At 43.1% G+C, this 22,582-nt stretch overlaps 1 protein-coding gene across 5 annotated transcripts in view; it reads left to right on the top strand.

Moving 5' to 3' along the window:
- DIP2A (disco interacting protein 2 homolog A) overlaps positions 1 to 22,582 on the top strand; it is a 257,924-nt gene that overhangs the window by 121,952 nt on the left and 113,390 nt on the right. For 4 of the 5 annotated variants that reach the window (XR_010919809.1, XM_067548783.1, XM_067548786.1 and 1 more), the window contains exon 3: positions 20,518 to 20,637. The exons of the other annotated variant lie outside the window; for it this stretch is intronic. Coding sequence is in view for 3 of the 4 variants with exons in the window: in XM_067548783.1 (XP_067404884.1) it covers positions 20,518 to 20,637 (120 nt within the window). In the remaining variant the exon portion in view is untranslated. The remainder of the gene's footprint in view (positions 1 to 20,517; positions 20,638 to 22,582) is intronic. 5 annotated transcript variants of the gene reach the window in all.

The raw sequence follows: 22,582 nt of genomic DNA, 5'->3' as shown, positions 1-22,582 counted from the left end.
TGATTTTTTACAATCCACATCTCAAGGCAGACTTGAATTCACCTATAAATTAGGGAATATTGGATCCAGTGTATGGTCTTTGGAGTATTTGTGCCTTAATTTCAGCTACTTCAAAAGGTGCTGATTGTAGATATTAAGTATTGTCCGGAATCTTTGAATATTTCTATTCTCGTCTGACTCCATCTTCACTTGTTGTTTCTGCTGCCAATGAAAAATCAAATCTAGTGGGGAAATTGGCTCCCAAAAAGAGAACCAAAAAGTCTAAAATTCTATGGGAAGACAATTACTTATTTGTCTGAGTCAGGATAGCTAATTACCAACGCAAATATGATTATTTCCAATAGGATCGATATCTACTGAATTTAGAGATGAGTGCAAATCAATTTGTGATGGACAGTTGACTGCTAAAACCTCACTTCAGGCTATATTGGATGTAGTGGATTCTGGGGTCCATTCCATGGCTTCATGTGTTGTAATAAAATATTCATCATGGACATCGGCTTCAGGTTTCCTGAGAGAAGGGCAGCCAACCATTGAAGATTTACCATTTGATAGACAGAATCTATTTAGTGCTAAGACTGAGTCTCTCCATTCTTTGAAGGATTCAAGATCTGATTGCTAGGTGTATATAATCCTGTATTTACAAACCATTTTATCTCAAACTTCGTACTCTAGATATAGGAGTACTCCAACTTCTTATTTTTACCATCAGAGATCTTCTGAACAATCCAGAAAGAGACCTAGATATCAGAAGAGGAAGTCAGCACCTCTGCCCTCTTTGATAACTTCACAGTTTGGTCAAATGCAGAGACATTGGATTTGATGTGATAGTCGAGGGCACTGTAATGATCTTTGTACAAAATCATTTGAAAACCAATAACTCACTGGTGAGTAATATGATGAAATATATATAGCAACACTATGTATAAAGTCATGAAATCCCCCTGTGTGATATTTAAAAGGCATGTTCAAACTCACATAGTCCCAATTAGGTAAAACTGGACAAGCAGGCCTGTCTTAAACAAAAGCATGTGTAGTTACTTCAATATGCGTATAAGCTGTAAGCAGAGTTCTCAGACAGGAAGAGAGGTAAGAAAAGACAAAGAAAATCTGCATTTCAGCATACACAGGTGAAAAGAAACAACATATCATCTTTTCCCCTCCAGAGTCCGTGTCTGCTTGCTCTCAGCTGGAAGGAACTTCATGTAGGGGTCACTCACAGGAAAAGGGTGATTGAACTATAAAAGCGATGGGTGAAAACACCCCAAGTTCTCTCTCCCTGTCCATCTCTCTCTTTTTACCTAATATGACAAAAGAAACAGCCATTGGACCTTGGGAGCAGATCCTGGCTTCAAAGTTTGGTCAGCAGTGTACTGAAAACCTGTGGCAAGAACTTCACCTTAAACCGAGTCTTTAAGTTTAGTACTAGAAAGCATTTTATCTTCATTTTTTCTTGTACCCATTTCTGACTTTAATACCTTAATACTTTGTATTTAAATAAACTTTTTATTCTTGAATCAAAACTAATCCAGTGTTGTGAACTGTGTGGATAACTCCATTGGAGGTGGCCAACTGTTGTGTATTGAACCCCTTAAAGGGGCAATTAACCTAATACATTTGGACTGTCCAGGAGAGGGCTGGACACTGCAGAACACATGTTTTTTGGGAAAAATCAAAGCCTGGGTGACCCTACATATGGTAACCAAGGTTGGTCGAAGTCAGTGTGTGACTGGAGTATGCTGGCAAACTACAGCTATACGCAGACACTCATGGTGTGACCTGCGTGCTGGAAGACTGTTTGTGAGCGGCCCAGGTGGGAGCTACAATAGCGAAGCATTGTGAGGCACCCAAAGTTGCAGGGTAGTGGTGACACAGCCCTCATTAGTCTGGTTTGCACCCCGCAGTATCGTAGTCACCACCTGTTCTGTAACCCTGGGTCTCTTAAATGCTCTGCCGCTGTGGCTCACAGTCTGGACACCAACAGCCAGCAGACAAGCATGCAATATCCTGAGTGTCTGTGTGCTGTGCAGCCCAGATTCAGCACTCTGAACCCAACAGCCCCACCCTGGTTGCCACCAGCCTTGGTTATTACTTGCAGGGTGACCGGAACGCACCTGGTCCTGAATTTCTCCAAAGCCGTCTGTCCTGAAGCGTCCAGCCCTCTCCTGGAATACTCAGAGAAGTAATATGGTTTGTTACTCCTTTAAAGAAACAAAAGCACAGCTTATTATTTCAGCTGGAGTTAACAATCACTTCAATTCAAACACAGCACTGGTTGGTTCAAATTAAAATTAAAACAAGTTGATTAACAAAAAGGGAGGTTTTAAGTGAGTTCAAGTACAAGGGAAAAAGAAAAATGGTTACAAGCAAATAAAAGTAAAATATACTTTACAGTAGCTAAGACTTAATAAGTTACAATCTTGCTTCAAGGTAGGTTTCTTACCAGTCTTCTTTCCAGCCACGGCAGACTTTCTTTCAGTGAGAACCTTTCACAGAACTACAAGGTGCTGGTTTCCCTTGTCTTCCTGGGTGAAAGATACCAAAATGGCATTGCTTTCCTTTATATCTCTGAATCCATTGATCCTGATTCAAGAGGCAGGAAGACCTCATGCTATTTTTTCCCTTTGTGGAGTTCCTGTCCCCTTGCTGATTTATACGTAAATAGGGCTTCTACTTTTTTGATTCCAACATGCTATCTTTCCTCCTGTCTGGGAGTAAACCTGTTTCTCCCTTTGTTTGCTCACAGACTTTAATGCATATTAATAATAAGTATCCATAATGCCTTATACATACATCTCACAATGATATTAAGCACCAGTGTGTCTCAGGCTTTGATAAGACACTATACACTTTTATAATACAATAATATTTTGTACAGTCAGTTGATTCAGTTGCTTATTCTTTACAGTTTAGAACCCCTGTATTTACAAACCAATAAACCTTTTGAAATGTATTCTTATAAAAAGTTTTTCTTCTGCTGGGAAGATACGTCATGCCATCTAGTGAAGACATCATGCTGGTTCCTCCCCAACTAGTGATTAGTCATTATCGCCTTCCCTTATTAGCTTGATGGTTTTGTTTACCTGTTATGTAAATATACCTTCATTGTCTCTGCCTGATGACCAGGCAGGGCAGACAAGTAAACATCCATTTCTTTGTTTAAGGCAGACTGTTCTTATGCATTGCTTGCCAAAAGCATTTTAAGGATATAATTCTAACATAAGCTTTTGTACAAACACTGTATGTACATCATACAAAAATAAGTGATCAGTGTTTAATTTTTTAATAAATTAAGGGCAACCTTTTGGATATATATCATGACAACAATGTGTTAGGTGTAATGAGTGGGTGAGGCCTGACGAGTTGCTAACACAGAGTAGTGAACCACAGATGGGCCTCTGTGTCATGTTAGAGAGGCACATGAACGCCTTCTCGTCTCCCACTTGCGGTCAGTTTCTCTGCCTCCATGACAGTACGTAAATGGCAGTTTTAGCTTTCCCGCCATCTCATTTGCGTTAACGAATGTTTTGTCAAAATTTGTGGCAGTGATGAGCAGTGATTTCCTTTACAACCCTTCCTGTTCTTAGGACCTCTTATTTTAGCCAAGTGTTTGAAACCCGTCTTCCTTCCCCCATGTCTCCGCTGCAGTACCTCCCTGCTGACTCCTTACCTTTCAGGTATGGCAGAGCAGACTGAAAAACACTGAATGAAAGCCAAATGGTGCCTAGCTGTGAGACTACCCTTCCAAGCTCTGCAGACAGTGAATTGTGCTCAGCCTGCGCCCAACCTTCCATCCATAACTGTTAGGTACCAGCACTGTCAGTTGGACAGGGCTGTGAGATCTCTTACCTACTCGAGCAACTGCAACTCCAACGTGGGAAAATAGACCAGGGTCTATGTGAAGAGTAGGGAGATGCTCCAAGCCAGCAGCAAACTGCTTCTGATCACCTCACTGGTTAATCTGAAGACAAAGCACAGTTCCCTTAAAGCCATCCAGCCCTTTGGCTATCAACCGGACAGCCAAGTCAAATATGATAGAGATTACTGCAAATCTTTGTCCATCATATGTAAAAAAGCCAAAAACAAACTACCAATCCCAAAGGATCAGGCACATTACCAAACAGGTCTATGAATATTTCATATCTTATCCAAATACACGCTTAAAGCTAATTCTTATTAACTAAACTAATATTTATTTAAAACAAAGAAAAGAAAAGATACACTATTGTTTAAAATTTAACATACATAGAGATAACTGTTGCCAAATTATTTTAGGATTAGGTTGTAGCAGTGAGGAGATAAACTGTTAATTTGCTAAAAGTCTCTGGAAATTACCCATATATCTTAGGGGGCATCAATCCTTGTTTAGAGCTTCTTTGTTAGAAATCCAGTCCAGAGAAATGAAGCAGGAAATGAAGACCAAATAGTCAATGTACAGAGTCTGTATAATTTCTTCCATAAGAAATAACAGGGTGAACCGGTCTCATGGTTGTGACCTTAGGTTGGTGACTTGAACCTCTTCTGATGAAATCCAAGCAGTCCTAAAATAAAAAGGATCAGGACCCTAGAGCCTTTTATAGATCCATGTAGGCTTATTGATATCTTCTTGACAGCACATATCACAGCAGGTAATCCTTGGGTGCATAATAAGTAATTGCTTGTGGCTTTGAAGTAACATCTATTTTCTATGCACACCGGTAACTAGGTATATTATGTAGAGGCAATCGGCAATTTACGACTGTTCACACGTAGTTACTACTTAAACTTCAAAGAGAAATAAAAACAATAGTATTACCTTCAAATTCCATCTACATGTTAATATCTTTTGATTTTTGAACTAACAGAATATAGTGACAGACAGGAACTATTTGGTTACATTGATAATCATTAACAATATTATAGGTAAATACAGACAAACATAGCCATTATTTACTTCCAAACTTTTAACAATAGAAGTTTAAACTTCAGATTGTCATTTTTACAATGAATTGCTCTAGTTACCATTTTTATTTCTTTTCAATATGTTCTCAAAGGTTGTGTTTGGGTTATTCAGTCTGCTAGGCTTAACCCTTTCTGGCCCAGTGTCACAAAGGGGGGCAGCAGGTTTGTGGGAGAAAAGCCTGGAGGAATCCCTGCTGCTCCTTATTGAGCCTCTTTATGACAGAGATCACATATGTCTCTGCCCAGAACTGAAGCTAGGGGGCAGGACTGTCCATTTCTTGAATTAATAGGTTGCTTTGGCCACAAATCAATGGGTCAGGTCGATAGTGAATAGAGATATTCACGCAAGTTATGGACTCCATCTCATGCTGTTTTCATCTAGTTCCCCATCTTGAACAACCCTGTAAAGCGGGGTCTAATCCAGAAAAGATTTCTTACCTCCTAGATATGAGAATAATAGAGAGTGTTCTCTCAGAAGAGAGAGTCTCACAGTTCTACTCCATTTTCTTTATTGTTCAGACGCATACAGAGCTATTCTGGTTCTCAAAGTCTCAACAAGTGGATAAAGAAACCCAAGTTCCATACTCAGACTCTAACATCTACAGTGTCATCCCTATTTAAGGAGGACTTTTCTGGCTTCAGTGGCTCTGGCAAATGCATTCCTATGCATATCTCCACATGCTGATCAGATCATGCCAGCATACATACGTTTCTAAAGTTTATCTATGTCAGGAAGTATTTATCTTTGTCAGAAAGTATTTTTCTATGTCAGATGCTCCCATGTGGCCTGTCCTCGGTCTCCCCCGAACCCTCGTCTTTACAAAGATGGTGGTGGTAACTATAGCCAGATTCAGGTCGCAGGGAATCCATCTGTACCCATTCCTGGGTGACATCTTAATCAGAACTCCATTGCTAGCAACAACACACAGAGCCATGTCCTTAATGTTGGACCTTCTACGGGCACATGGTTTCACTGTCAATATCAAGAAAAGCTCCTTGATTCCAGCCACCAAAATAACCCAGTTGGGTGTGAACATAGACAGTCCACGCACAGCCTCCAGCAAGTAAGTTGCCCCCCAATTCAGTGAGTGCTTCTAGCCAGCCCCTCTTTGTATTGTGCAACAGAATGATCCCACCTAATATCCCCAGTCCCTGATGCAACCCTAGGAACTGCCGTCTTACAATGTTCAGTGCTGAACGCTGCAAACTCATGTGTTCGTCAATTTATCAAAGAAATTGACATGCACCAACTTTGTCACTTCAAATGGAGACTTTTACACACCTTAAACTACATGCACTGTTTTCAATAAAACAAACAAACAAATTTATTAAGTACAGGAAGGTTTTAAATTATTATAAGTCAGAGGGGGAAAAGTCAGATTTGATTAAGGGAAAACAAAAGGTAAATCTCATTCTAAATTATGTTTAACACTTTCAGCACCGTACAAACTCAGATGATTCTCACTACGGGCTGACTGGTCTGCCTCCAACCAGGGCTCCTTGTGTGATCAGCATTTCAGTTGCTTGTTGGTGTTTGTAGATGGAGGTGGAAGAGTGAACAACAAAATGTCTCTCCTTTTTAAAATGTTCCTTCTTCCCTAGGGCTTTGCCACTCCCCTTTCAGGGTCAAGTGACAATGTCCGTATATGATTCTGTCTATGTCTGAGTCACTGAGGTCCTTTGTTGATTCTTTTGTTTACATCTAAGCCAGTCCTTTGTTCCTCGAATGTTGAGCTGGGTTGTTCTATACAAGCCATAATGAGGTGTGAACTGCCCCTCTGCTCAGAGAGTCATGCTTGGATATGTTTTAAGCCATGACACATCTTTGGCATATCACATAGCGAAGCCTCATAACCATACACATGACAATGCAAAAACATACTACCATAACAATAATGTTCAGCATGTCACGAGCATTCCAAAACCACCTTACGTGACATACTTTTAATTAAACAATATATAATTACACTATAAGAGTGAACATGGGGGGTACAGTGTGTCACAGCGGGATCTTCTCGCTTTGTTTCAGAGCTGTAAGAGGCCTACCACAGTACTGAACCTTCAGCTGCTCCTAATATCATGCAAACAGATTATGCCATGAGTACAATCACACATCAGGTACCCTCAAGACTTCATCGGGGACCACTCCCCGGAATGCATGAAGGATTAAATAAAGGTTCTGGTGCAGGTGATCAACTCCTTAAAATGGTGGTCAGTCCAGGGCAGTGTTGGCAAGGGTATGCTCATATGCCTTCCAGATCCCTTGATCCTCACAACCAATGCCACTGTGGACAGCTGGGGAGCACATGGGGTGTCCCACTCAACTCAAGGAATCTGGAACCTCGAAGAAAGGACTCACAGCATAAACCTTCCTTATGTTTAAAGAAATTGTAAAATGGTCCGTTCCCCCCCCCCCCCCCCCTTTCCAGGAAACTTAATAGTAGAACTGAGCAATAATTCATTTTTTAGTTCAAAAGCCAAACTGAAAAATCCATTTAAAAAAAAAAATTGGTTTGTATCCAAAATTATATTTATTTTTTCCTCTCCGAAATGTAGAGCTAAACATGTCAGTTCAAAGTGGCATTTCCTTTTTTGCTGAATTTGCTAGTAGTTTGTGTCTCAAAATACATTTTCAGCAAATTTTCTGTTCTCTCTTCGAGTGATTGCTCATATCCATTCCAGTATAGGTGTTTGCGCGCCTTGCACAGATCCCCGGAACTTTTTGCCCAGCTAGCCCCGTAGGGTCAGCTCCGGCGCCCCCTGGAGTACCACACTCATGCCGCGGTACATAGGGCGCTGCTGACCCTGCAGCCCCTCAGTTCCTTCTTTCCGCCAGTGACGGTCACACGGAACGTCTGCCTCTTGCATTCAAACGCAAGTAGCATCCCTTACAGTTAGCCTTTGTTGTTAGAGTTTTTTGTTTTGAATAGAATAGTTAACAGTTAGTTAAGGTAGTTAGTGCCCTTAGGGGCTAGACCGGAGCCATGCCTGGCTCTACAGGCTTTAAAGCCTGCACTCAATGTGCAAAAGCCTTTCGTGTTAGCGACCCCCATGATCGTTGCCTCCGATGCCTCGGGGAGCAACACAGGAAAGAGAAATGTAAAATTTGCAGGTCCTTTAAACCAAGGACCCAAAAGGAGAGGGACGCCTGGTTAAAGGCGATCCTCATGGAGTCCGCGCTTCGGCCGGACTCCGAACCGTTGCGATCCCCAGCGGCAACGAGTGTTTCCTCGGTGCGGAGCGCTCCGCCGGCACCGACATTGGCTCCGACATCATCGGCGCCGGCACCGAGCGCATCAGCACCGACGAAGAAGAAGCGGCGCAAGGCCGCGCACATGGACTCCCCCCTGCTACCGGGAAAACAGGGGGCCTGACAGGAGATGCCCCAGCCACGTGCCGTGGAGAGTACTCTGGCACCAGCATCTCCTCTCAGAGAGCCTCCCCCGACTCCTGGGGGTGGGGGAGCGCCTCTGCAAGGGCCGTCGACACCGGAGGCTTTCGCTGCGGCACACGCCCTTATGGGTCTGACTATGCCTCCGTCCCCCCCTCGGCCGAGGGTTCCGGGACCGGTGTCTCGGGGTAAACCCGCTTTGGGTTACCCTGGTGGGTGGAGGAGACAGGAGTCGAGGTCTCCCCCCAGACGGCCAGGGAGGGTAGAGAGTGTGGGCTCCCCTCCCAGCTCCGACTCCCAGTCGTCGAGCTCCCCTGCACCGCGGCACCGAGGGCGGTCCAGGGAGAAACACTCGAGGCGAAGAAGATACAGTTCCGCCTCGAGTGGGGACCTGAGTATGGGCTTTGGCACTCCGGTACGGAGCCCGGCTACTCATCGTTCCCCAGCACTGACTGCCCCGACGCAGACCAGTCTGCCTTCCGCGGCACCGAGGCTCATGGCGGCACCGAGAGCCTCGGCACCGTCGGCCTCGCCGGCACCGTTCGCACCGCCGCCGCTGTCGACACTGCCTGTTGCGGCACCGTCTGTCTCGGCACCGAGCGCCACAGCACCGACGTCGCGTTCCAGGTCCATGTCGTGACGTCACCGTTCCCGATCGAGATCTGGGAAGTACCTCCTCAAGTCGTCTAAGGGGAGGGGCCGTGACAGCTACAGCTCTTCCAGCAGCTCCTCCCCTCACAGGCACCACAGACGCCGGCACCGAAGATCCTCCTCATCTAGGAGCCGCTTCCCTTCCAGAGCTCATAAGCACAGGCTGAGTGGCTCGGGCTCAAAAAGGGGAAGGATGGAGCTAAGCCACCAGGCTCCTGCACCAGTGCCTGCATGGCCCCAGGGCCCCTGGCAATGGCCATATTGCATACCTCAGTGGCCCCACCAATGGCCCCCACAACAGACCCACAGGAGGGTCACCCCTCTGAGGAGGGGTCTGACCCAGAGGAAGGGCCTTCCACAGGACCCATTCCACAATCCTCCTCCTCTTCTCCAGATGAGGCGGCGGCCAGAGACACTAGAGCCCCCCTCTTTGATTTTAAAGGCCACCAGGACCTTCTGAGGAGGGTGGCTGATAATCTTGGTCTGGAGATTAAGGAGATGTCAGCGGAAGAGGATCCCCTATTTGGTGTTTCAGACCACAGTTTATGGTAGCTGGATTCACAGCAGGCCCATCACGCTTGGCACTGCCTGTTCATGAGAGGGTCATGAAAATCGCAAAAACCCTCTGGCAAACTCCCTCCTCAGTAGCTCCCACCTCGAAAGGGGCTGAAAGGAAGTACTATGTTCCAAAGGAGGGGTTGAATTCTTATATACTCATCCCGCTCCAGGTTCACTTATAGTGGATGCAGTGAACCAGCGGGACCGTCAGGGTGGTCAGGGTAACACCCCTAAAGACAAGGACAGCAAAAAGCTGGACCTTTTTGGGCGCAAGATGTATTCCACTGCGGCTCTACAACTGAGGGTAGCGAATCACCAGGCCCTCATGGGAAAATACAATTTAAACCTCCCTAGATTGGTGGAAGGACCCAGGGGAGGAGCTGAGAGGTGTTCCGTTCAGGGACCTGGCTCCTTCAGTGACGTTAATAATGGACGCCTCGGACGACGGGTGGGGAGCCCACATCAGCAGAAACCTGAGCACCCAAGGGCTATGGTCAATACACGAGAAAGCCCTCCACATAAACGTCAGAGAGCTCAGAGCAGTCTGCTTGGCCTGCAAAGTCTTATCAACTTCCTGAGAGGCAGGACAATTCAGGTCCTCACAGACAACACAGCGGCCATGTTTTATATCAACAGACAAGGGGGCGTACGCTCATCGGCCCTTTGCCAAGAAGCCATTCGTCTTTGGGATTTTGCCGTGAGGCACGGTTTTCACATTTCTGCCTCTCACCTCCCGGGGGTGAGGAACGACGAGGCAGATTGCCTCAGCAGGTCGTTCTTACCCCGACACAACTGGTCACTGCACCCGGAGGTGGTGACTTTCATCTTCCAGAAGTGGGGGGTTCCCCAACTGGACTTGTTCGCGTCATCCTGGAACAGGAAGTGCCCGAGGTTCTGCTCGCTCCGAGGTCGCGAGCCGGGCTCCCTTTCCGACGCGTTCCTTCTAGACTGGACGGGACCCCTCCTGTATGCGTTTCCCCCCATCCCGCTCCTGCCCAAGGTCCACTTGAAAATCAAGAGGGACAGAGCGAATATGATACTGATTGCGCCAGCGTGGCCACGACAGCATTGGTACAGTATGCTGCTCGACCTGTCTATCGACACGCCGCTCCCACTTCCGAGGCGCTTCGACCTGCTCTCACAAGACCAGGGTCGCCTGCTGCACCTGGACTTGGACTCCCTCCACCTGACGGCATGGAGACTCTGTGGCTGACGGAGGGAGAGAGAGCCTGCTCGGCGCAGGTCCAACATATCCTGCTGGGCAGCAGGAAACCTTCCACCCAGGTCGTGTACCGGGCCAAGTGGAAGCGTTTCACTTGTTGGGCGGAATCCTGGGGTGTCCCACCGTCCAGCTCGCCCATACAGGCTATTTTGGAGTATCTACTCCACCTAAAGCTCCAGGGCCTAGCACTGGCGTCCCTGAAAGTGCACCTGGCAGCTATCTCGGCCTTCCACCGGCCGATGGAGGGGCGTTCACTGTTCTCCCACCCCATGTCAGTTAGGTTCCTCAAAGGGGTGGAGAGGCTGTATCCCCAGGTCCGTGACCCGGTGCCTCCCTGGGATTTAAACCTGGTCCTCACCATTTTGACAGGACCCCCCTTCGAGCCTATGACTACATGCCCGCTGCTCGTCCTGTCTTGGAAGGTAGCCTTCCTGGTGGCCATTACATCGGCTAGGAGGGTCTCTGAGCTTAGAGCTTTAACATTAGAGCTCCCCTACACGGTCTTCTATAAAGATAAAGTCCAACTGAGGCCCCACCCAGCCTTCTTACCCAAGGTGGTGTCTCAGTTCCACTATAACCAGAGTATCTTCCTCCCCGTGTTTTTTCCAAAACCACACGGTTCGGAGGAGGAGAGGAGATGGCACCTGCTGGATGTCAGACGAGCCCTGGCCTTCTACATCGAGTGGACCAGGCCATTCCGGAAGTCGACACAGCTGTTTGTGGCGGTAGCGGACCGGATGAAGGGTTCACCTGTCTCTACCCAGCGCATCTCCACCTGGAGCACCGCCTGCATCAAGACCTGCTACGAGCGGGCGAAGGTGCCGCTTCCAGGAGCTGTGACAGCACACTCAACCAGAGCCCAGGCTTCATCGGCGGCCTTCCTGGGAGGAGTGCCCCTGCAGGACATCTGCAGAGCAGCGACCTGGTCATCGGTCCACACCTTCATGTCCCACTACACCATCGTGCAGCAGGTGAGAGAGGACGCAGGATTCGGCAGAGCAGTACTGGCGAGAGTAGCTCAACGCTGACTCCTACCCACCTCCAAGGTATGGCTATTTAATCACCTATACTGGAATGGATATGAGCAATCACTCGAAGATAGAAAACAGGGTTACTTACCAGTAACTGTTATTCTTCGAGATGTGTTGCTCATATCCATTCCAAACCCACCCTCCGTCCCCGCAGTCGGAGTCGGCAGAAAGAAGGGACTGAGGGGCTGTAGGGTCAGCAGCGCCCTATGTACCGTGGCATGAGCGCGGTACTCCAGGGGGCGCCGGAGCTGACCCTTCGGGGCTAGCTAAGGGAAAAAAGTTCCGGAGATCTGTGCACGGGGCGTGCACACACCTATATTGGAATGGATATGAGCAACACATCTTGAAGAACAACAGTTACTGGTAAGTAACCCTGTTTTTGCCAAAAAATGTCACCCAGCTGTACTTGATAGAACATTAAATATTAAATGAGACTATTTATTGTTTTTGCTGTTTAATATTTATAATATGGTAACTCAGAGGCACTGGTCAAGATAATTTCCTCTTTTTGCTAAATGCTGTTCCTACATAAAGGTAGACATGATCTTTTCTCTGAAGAGCTTACCAACTGAGCACTATATAACCCAAACTAAAATTATCTATGTAATTAGAGAAAGGATTGTTTTTCACTTGCAGAATTTGCAACCAGTATATTCCATTGCAGGTAGGCTAACTGAGTCATTTTCTCTCTACTTTGCTTTCATTAGAAGAAACGTGACCACAATTCCTCCTTGAATTGGAGATTAATCCATGACCACTGAAATCTGATCACGACTTTGGTCTGTATAAAATAAAATCATAGGATATAAGATAGCCCAGTTAAATTCATAAATTTATTCCCAATTATTGGAGGAAGAAAATATTTAAATCTTGGTCCCATTTAATTGTAATCCTATTCTTTGTAGAATGAGACATCTCAGCTAATTAGTTCTATTTACCTTTTTGGCTTGGAAGGTGGCTTTCCACTATCTTTAGCTTTGGGATATGTCTAAAAGCTAGAGGTGTACTGGTAATAGATCAAATATGTATCTCAGATACTAAAACTTTTATTATATGTTTTATTTAAAATGTATTTAGCTTTCAGAGCTCTGTACAGCATCTGTTTTTTGTTTTGTTTTTTTCCAATGTGATTCCCTGGGGTGTTTTTTAAATAAAAATTTCCAGCTAGGTTAACTGAGGGACAAGCAAGTAAAGTGATTTGCTCAGCACAACAGTAAATTAACAGTTCAGCAAGGTTTATAGAGCAGGGTTCTTGTGGAACACAGTCTTTAGAAGTAACTGTTAGACATTATTGTTGCCTATTAACAGTAGGTGTGTTCTGAGTCGTTTTCAGCAGAAGAAAATAATTCATTTCTAAATTAAAATAGATGTATTAGTTCCATAACTCAAAAGCAACACCTATTATATTTAATTTATTCTAAACGATGGGAAAAATGGAATGTAGCACAATAAACAGCCATACTTTTTTTTTTTCTTTTTCAAGATTTAATTTTGGCATCTTTAAAGCACTCTTCAGTACCTTACTCTTTGCATACGCTTTTGTTTCAGGGTAGTAGTAATGATCTTGTGGTTAAGGCATTGACTTTTTGATTCAGGAAACCTGGGTTCAACTCTCATCTGTGCCACTGACCCTGTGTGATCTTGGGAAAATCTTTATCTTACAAGGATCTTGTGAAATTAAATTCATTAAGTTTATTTCATCACAATGCAACAACCTTATCTCTGACCCAAAATTTAACTTTTGAGTAATGTCATCATAGTATCATTAGAATGTCATGGGACATATTCCGCTTGTCTGCAATTTACCAAAGTTGTTCTAGGAGAAAGTATGTTTCTGATTTAAGGTACCTTAATGTCGATATCTACGCTGTCTGAATTAATGTTAGCCTCTCTGGAAAAATTGATTTTACTTTCATGAACCTAGCCTGGAGCCTTACATTTTCTTCAGCTCATGAAGAGTTCACTATTTCTTTCTTTGTAACAAAATTCTGTTGCACAGATTGTGCTGGGGGATTGGAGCTCTTTACCCTTCATGTCTGTAACACAATAGGCTTACTGAATCCCTCACTCTGGTTGTCTGCCATGATTTCCTGTGTGCTGCAATTTGTGCCCTGCCCTAATGGTGGGATGACTTGATGCATTAAGGTGACTTGACCCTTTGGTTACATAATAAAGTTCCCTCTTCTAAAGATTAACAAGAGTCTAAACAAAACACGAAAACAATTTGTCACAGCCTCAACGGTCTTTCTCTGACCCAAAATCTCTCTTTTGTGGCAATAGTTGGCACCTCTTCTCCCATGGTCTTGGGCTGGGCCACTGTCCATGCTTTGAGGCTCAGTAGCCTTTGTGGCTTATACAAATACTTGCTAAACAGAAGTGGAATGTTGGGAGTCAGGATTCCTAGGTTCTGTTCCTAGCTCTAGCTGGGAGTGTATGTGACATCCCGTATCTGAGAACAACACCCCAAAAACTCCATATTCACCAATGTCATGGAATTATGATATGTTCTGTACAAGGTAGGCCTTGTTTGGTATTATTTTAAAAGTCTTGATCTGCTGAACATTAATATCTTTTTGGATTGTATGTGCTACCATTGTATGTGAAGTTATGAAACATTGTTGAATATGCTATTAGACCATGTTGCAAGGCGGGCAACTCCCACAAACAGCCTTTCAGGCACAACAATGGAGTGTCCAGACAGCATTAATGGCTATCTCTCACCATTCAAGAATATATTCCACTAACAGGAATTGTTTACAGTGAAGGTTTCACTGTAGGAAGCACGTTCGCAATGGGGCTTGACTGGTCAATGAGGACAACCCCACAGGTCACAAGCCCTGATTGTTCTAGCAAGCAGGAAGCCACTGAGAAGTTTTACTGAGCATGTGCAAATGGCAATTTTCAGAGGCTTTTAACCTGGCCAAATTTTGGTTGATTTTTCAGGAGGATAGCAAAAAGCATCTTTCTCACCCTACCACCATCTCCCTGCAAACCACAAGTTCCTCCTACAAGCCATGGAGCATTAGGATTTTTCAAAGAAACATTTGGAAGGTTTTTTAACTTTAGGGAAAAATAAGTTGTCAATCTAATTTCATTCACAGAAATGCTTGACTTATTTTGCTGAAACTTTCCAGAAAAAGAAAAGAAATCAGCCTGAGTCTGAGAGACCTGACATTAAAAATTTGAGACCAATTGGTTAACATTAGGCAAAATGGTTAGCAACTGAAAACAGGGAGTTAGAATCAATAGTAGTAGGCCTGCCAGTTCCACCTATAAGGTAGAAAATCAGAAAAGGACAAAAACATTTATTTTGTATTTGCAAGGTTAGCTCTTACTTTCCAACCAAGATTATTAGTATTATAGCACGTCATTGCCTTTCATATTTTTGGTTTTTTCCCTGACCTCATGGATAACTCAAGTGCATGTCATCCTTTCTGAGGAAAACAAATGGTTAGTTATTAGACAGCAAATATAAAACCAGACATTGTCGGGTACAAGATATATGATTTATATGCTATGGTGTTGAGAGACATACATAAGGAAAAAACTTAATGTAGTCGGATCAAGTGGGTGAGAAACATGTCAGAGATTTGGACATTAAGACACTGAGAATATTATGATTCAAGAAAATTAACTTGAAAATGCACTTTGATAAGCAGAGGCAGAACAGCTGGCATACTTATACACTGAAAACTCACTCTCAGTGTAGATGTGAAGACTAGATATTCAAATGTCTTCAGACAACCCTCCTGGAGAAGACCACTTGCATAAATACTGGAAAATCTCTTGTGTAAGATAAAATATCACAAGTATTTCTCTCTTCCTTTGTACTTTTCTGTACGTATACCAAAAGCTTCTTTTCTTTAGCATCTGGATTTTGAGAGTATTTGTCTTTAGTTCTAAAGAGATTGGGAGTAGGTTGGAAAAGGAAAGAGTAAGGGAGAGACAGATGAGAGGTACTCTATGTAAAACAATGAGATACAGGGTAGGATAAATGGATGCTCAGACTTGCCTTGATACAAGAACAAGAATTTGCTACTCGGTGAAAATGCTGCAGCATATTTTGCAAAGGTCAAAGGAAATATATATTTTTCACAGCATACCATGTGATATTAATGCAAATAGCCTAGTAAACTTTAAAAATATATCTGCAGTTATAAAAGTAAGGATAAAATACTACTTCAATGTATAAATTGATCACCTGCTGTGTTGCGGAAAAATTTGCTCTCCTGATGTAACGTTGCACAATTAGATTATGGTTATATTACACTTTCTTTTGAAGAATCTACCATTCTCCTCCATTAGAGACAGAGCTGGCTAAATGGATCATTGTTTTATTCATTTATGTTTTGTTCTGGTATTCCGTTGCTTTCTGTGAAGAAACTTTCAGTCCTTGAGGACTTCAGTTAATGATATTTTTTAGATTTTGGTTTTATAGTTTTTGACAAAGCTTCCATAGTAGATGAGACAATAAAAGCATTAAGTGAAAGCATTCAGTTCAAGGTTGGGAATTTCCCTGTAGGTTTTGCCAGTAATTAAAGGTGTAGGAGCTCATCTGCCAGGAGAGGGGTTTAGAAGTTGTTGTTAGAGAAGTTTGTGTGTCTGATTTCGTTGACCATTTTCTCCTCTTATTTGCCCACAAACTGGGAATGCTCGTCTCCCCTGAGTTTCCCTTAGAGGTGTTACAGGGATCTTATGAGACTAGAATCTTTTAGGTACTGCTCTTTTACATCAACTCAAATTAAACAGCAATTACACACACTTGCATTCCTCATCCCTGCCTGCTGTCATCCTTCCATAATCTGGCAGCCTTATTTGTGGAGTTGCTTGGCAGTGGAAGGAACACTTTTCCGTTTTTATTTTTAGAATAGGAAAATAGATTGTTCTTTCTGTGTACTCAGATGCCATGTTGGCTTATTGTAGAATTAAGGTCAACTCTGCTAACTAAGTCTTAAATTCCTTTGGTGGCAGAGATCCATTTCCCATTAAGTTAATGATTTTCATAGGATAATGGGCTAGATTTGATCCCTACGTAGTTGATTTTAGGATGACGTACGTGTCTTAGCGCTTGGCAACTCACACCTTTTCTCTTGTTGCATTCAGTTTAGTTGTAGCCATGTTGGTCCCAGGATACTGGAGAGACAAGGTGAGGGAGGTAATATCTATTATTGGACTTTTATTCTGTTGGTGAGAGAGACAAGCTTTCAAGCCACACAGTACATTTCTTCAGATCTGGGAAAGGTACTCCGTGTCACAGCAAAAAGCAAGGTGTAACAGATTGTTCATAATAAGTAGTTAGTACATATTGTAAAGGACCATTCAAGGTAGACACCATGTCCCCACTGACAACATTAAAAAAAAGAATCATCTGACTGGATGCCACAGAGTGGATGAAACCACATTCTTGATCATTATATTTATTGCTTCAGGAAAAAAAATTGACTGCGAAATCTTTACCCATTGTATCTCGCCATGGCACTCTTAGGGCTTGTCTACACTAGAGAGTTTTGTCAATAAAACAGTGGAGGTGTACAGACTAAAATGCTCCTCCCATCAGTGTAGCTCCCCAGCTATGCTGACATAATAAACCACCTCAGTGAGAGGTGTAGGGCTTATATTGGCTTAGTTAAGGCGATGCAGTGTCCATGTAGGCACCGCTTCCCTTATATTGGTGGTGGGGCTGTCATTCTTGTCAATTTCACAACTCCGCTGTAGCAGTAAAATTCACAAGAAAGTCCCCCTGAGAGCTGAGCAGCTGAACCCCTCTCCCGGCTGCGAGTGGGACGAGAAACCCAAGTGGCTGGTCTCCTCTCTCAGAGCAAGGTAAGAAGCCCAGGTGCTTCTCCACCGGCTCCACTCTGGGTGACAGGGCAGTCTTGTCAATTTCATGGCTCAACCAGCTCCTGGCTGGTTGGGGGACAAGAAGCCTGGGCAGGTGGATCCCACTCCTTATGGGCAAGAAGCCCCAGGCAGCTTCCCCCTGGGAATGGGGAGGGAGGAAGCTCTGGGCGACTTCCCCTGCCTCCCAGTGAGGAACGGGGAGGAAAGAAGACTGGGGCTGGCTCACAGCAGGGAACAGGGCCTGGAGGTCACCCCACCAGTAGCCTGCTGAGGATGCACTCCACCAATCCAAGGATGGTAGTGTGGATATCAGCATTTATTAATTACTGCAATGGCTGTAAGTCAACCTATGTTAGGCCAACTTATTTTTCTAGTGTAGACAAGACCTTATTGAAGGAAAATTGGGACTCATAGAAACCATCCTCAAACCACTCACCACGCAAAAGGCCAGCTTCCTCCAGGACACAACTGACATCATCCACAAGCTCTGCAATATTAACAACCTTCCTCAGTGACATCCTCGCAACTGTGGATGTCACTTCCCTTTGCACCAATATCCCTCTCAATGGCAACTTAGCTCTTTGCTGCAGATATTTACAAAACAATGAACAACCCTCAGAGATTCACCCCGAACATCACCAAACTCATCCATTTAATCCTCATTCATAACAATTTTACATTCAACAGTGAATTTTTGTCCAAACCATGGGAACAACCATGGGTACAAGGATGGTTCCCTAATATGCCAATCTCTTCGTAGGCCACCTTAAAGAAGAATTTCTGGACAAATGCACCACAAAACTGATGGTATACCTGAGATAACTCAATGATATTTTATCCTGTGGAGAGACATCTTAAAATCCCTTATAGTTTTCCACCACAACTTCAACAGTCACTACCCCAACCATTAAACTCTCTCTGGAACATTCCCCCACTAGCATCAATTTCCTGAACACCACAATGAGCTTCAACAATGGAACCTGATAGACCACCATATATAGGAAACCCATCGATCACCACACCTACCTTTATAGATCCAGTAACCACTCCTAACACACCAAGAAATTTGTTTATCTCTAGCCAGGCACTCAGATACCACAGAATATGCTCTGAGGAGAAAGTCCAGGATATACACTGTAACACACTTAAAACCACCTTCACCAAACAAGGACACTACACCAGAGAAATACATTGCATCATGGAATGGGCCACCCAAATACCCCAAGAGAACCTGCTTCAATACAGAAATTAAAACCCCTCTGACAACGCAACCATAGCTGTCACCGTAGTTGCCACACTGGAACCCATACGGGGTGTCATCAAACAAATACAATCCATATTCAAAAGAGACCCCATCCTGAAAGAAATTTTTCCTGAACCCCCTCTTCTGGCCTTCAAACAACCTCCCCAGCCTCTTCCAAGCTCGTCATCAGAAGCAAGCTCCCCACAGACCAGGACACACCAACTAAAAGCAGCATCAGACCCTGCTAGAACAACAGATGGAAAACTTAGACGTATCTCCGCTTCTAGAACATCCTCCACAACACACCTTTCAAGATCCATGGATCCTACACATGGCTATCATAACATGGTATACTTCATCTAGTTCACTAAATGCTCCAATAACAACTATGTAGGTGAAATCAAACAATCACTATGCATTCAAATGAACTCACACAGGAAAATGATAAAAGACAAAAACACCCTGTCACTTGTGCGTGAACACTTTTCACAATGCAATTACTCTATATCTGACATATCAGTCCTTCAGAGGACACCTGCACAACATTTTCACAAGGTGAGCCTAGAAGTTTAAATTCATTAATTTGCTAGACACTAAAAATCATGGACTGAACAGAGACACTGTATTTATGGCTTATTACAACAATCTGTACCCACTGAATTCTCCTTTTTTGTCCCATAACTGCAGAGGTGTTAATGGGCCACTCTATGGTCTCTTACAGTAGGTGCTTACTACTTATGCCAAACAATCTGTTTCACCTTGCATTTAGCTGTGATGTTGAGAGTATCTTTCCTAGACTTGAAGAAGAGCTCTGTGTAGCTCAAAAGGTTGTCTCTCTCACCAATGGAAGTTGGTCCAATAAAAGATATTCTCTCCTCTGCCTTGTGTCAGCTTTTTCCCTTGACATTTTACAATAAATTCTTTCAGTCCAGTTGGATGATCTGTGACACGGAATAATTTCTTGTGAGAAATAGTTTGTGATTTAGATCTACATGTCAGATCTTTCCATTGACTTTTCTCTGGTACTAGTATGAAGGGTCTACTTTTGGCAGAGCTCTCTTTACAGTAATAGAAGTAGTTAGAGCCCTGCAAATCTGCAGATATCCACTTTATGTCCACAGATCATTTTTGCGGGATTGGGTGCAGATACAAATTTTGTATCCATGCAGGGCTCTAGAAGTAGTCATATTTTCAATTGTTCAGAAATGTTGGATGGCTTCAGAGTGAAATAACTAACTATTCACTCAAATTGATGGATTTGAGTCATAGAAACTGAAGTTGCAGGTAAGAAAATTAGATTTTCTTTTTAATATTGACCGAACTATGTTCTGCTTTGCTGATAGGTGGCATGAATTAACATTTGTGAGTCAGCATCAGATTTTTTAAAAATATTTCAACTATAGGAATTTAATTGAATATCCTTTTTCATTATAGTTTTTAAACCTGACACTTGGATGGTATATTTTACTTTTTCTAAAAAGTAGGTCATAAGATCATTCTCTTTGTACCAGTATTTTCATACACAGTACAAACAAGCGTGTGTGTTAGCTGGCTGTCAAGGGAGATACAATATACACATCACTGAACAAGTATTGTCTATAGATGTGAATTGTTTACATGAGGTGGAATTGTATTTCAGGTGTAGATCCATCCCTGCAAGCAGAGAACAGAATCCCAGGCTCTTCACAGGCTACAGCTGCTGTATCTAAACAGCAAAAATCACGTTCTACCAACTCAAGGGATGAGCGCTTCCGATCTGGTAAGGAAAATATATGCAGCTAAAATAAAATGGGTTCCCCATTTTCACCAATAAAGAGGTACATGTATTATGCTTGAGGAGCCAAGTGAATTGCTTTCCATGTTGGAAGAAGGCAAGATTTGAGGAAGCCCGTCCAAGCAGCTTTGCAATATATACACTTAGGCATTGCTTGGCCACCTCCAAAGTGGAGAAAACTATTGGGGAAGAAAGAAAATCATGAACATATTCTGATGTTTTCCTTCTTATTGACTTAAAACATGCTTAAGAGTTTCCTCTTGTCTGCCAATCTTGCTTCCTATCACTGGAACACTCTGCGCTAATTTTTATAAGGTTGTGATTTTTTTTTCACACGAGGGTTATAGAATTATCATATTTACCAAAGCTCTCTTTCAAACATTTCCTGACTTGAAGCAAATACACACAAGTAAGGGAAACATCACAATGGATATTCTACATTAACTTTTAAACATGCTTCAGTGCAACAAAGAAACTTGTTTTTGGAAATTTCTATGAAAATATCTATATCCTCCTCATATCCTGTTTCCATTGTTACTGCTCAGGTGGCTAAAATACATTGTGTTTTGATGTAAAATTCCTTCTCACAATACTGAGAAAGGCAGGTATGTTTTGGAAGCCTTCATTTGGTAACTCTGACCACAGGCTTCTAACTAGAATATTGTTTTGGTGTACTGTCGAGGCGAACTACATGTCCCAAGACTGGGAAGAAAGGAGCTATCTAAAGCAAATGGATGCATGATCTGAATTTTTTAACTAATGTTACTGATCCTTGGATCGCCTTGCTTCTAACTGCTTGGCATTCTAACTTATGGTTCTAACTTATGGTTTCACATTTGTATTGCTGGCATTTACATTGAGAAAACTGCTTCTAAAATCAAGTCATTACATCTCCATCTTTTATGTAGTTTGGGTAACATGTGCAAGGACTTCTAGGAAAGATATGTGGTATCAAAAAAATAGATTTTCTGAAGTTTGACGATGAGCATAGTAATGAATATCAAAGTGAATTAATTAAAGGAGGTGCTTAACTTTAATATATAATTTAGTCATTTGCTTTAAATTCCATCTCTTTTGTATCTCAAACTTATTTGCAATATAATTTTACTATCAGCAAACAAAATGTTTAATATGCATCTAAAAACACACTGTTGAGGAAAGTCTATCAATTGGTTGTGACTGTATTTTGTCTTCATGTCCCTGGAGCTTTAATAAGAATTGAGAAAATGTTATCTAAGCTTGCTGTATTTCCTCTTCAGACAAACAGTGCTGTTACATGGGCTTTCTTTTAATTTTGTTTGAAATATAATAAAGAATTTTAGCTGAGTGGTTATTGATTTAATTTTCCTTCATCAAAATGTTTCAGCCTGAATAACTGCCACCATGATAAGGTTAGGTATTTTGGTTTTTTTCTCCAAAGTACACACTTTATGCTGGCTAAAAGAGACCTATGAGAGACCTTCATGATGCTGCCCCACAGAACCTTGCTGAGATCATGTCTATTCAAAGTACTGTGAAATGCCAGTGACAACCTCTGCAACATTTGCAGTCCTGATGCTGCTAACAGTAGTAAAACTAAACTGCTACTAACAGTGGTAGGAAAGTTTTAGAAAATCTCTCTTCTTAGAGAAAATTGTTTCCCATTGTGCTCGCCCACTACCAGAACAGCCATAGATCCCTGCATTGAACTAAATGGAACGTACTGGATCTGACCAGCAATCCAACATCCTGTCTCCAACCATGGCCAGTACCAGATGTTTCAGACGAAAGAGTAAGGAACCCCATGGTAGATAATTATGGAATAACTTGTGCACAAAGGAAGTTTGTTTCTGACCATAGTCAGTTAGTAGTTGGCCTATGTCCTGAAATATGATTATCTCTTTTCCATTTCAGTCTAGCTACTGTAGCTGTTGATGTTCATAAATGCATC

This window comes from Emydura macquarii, unplaced genomic scaffold (genome assembly GCF_026122565.2).
Source record: "Emydura macquarii macquarii isolate MOO-44397 ecotype Brisbane River unplaced genomic scaffold, CSIRO-AGI_Emac_v2 contig_1253, whole genome shotgun sequence".
NCBI classification, from domain to species: Eukaryota; Metazoa; Chordata; order Testudines; family Chelidae; genus Emydura; species Emydura macquarii.
This window is presented reverse-complemented; position numbering and strand designations above follow the sequence as displayed.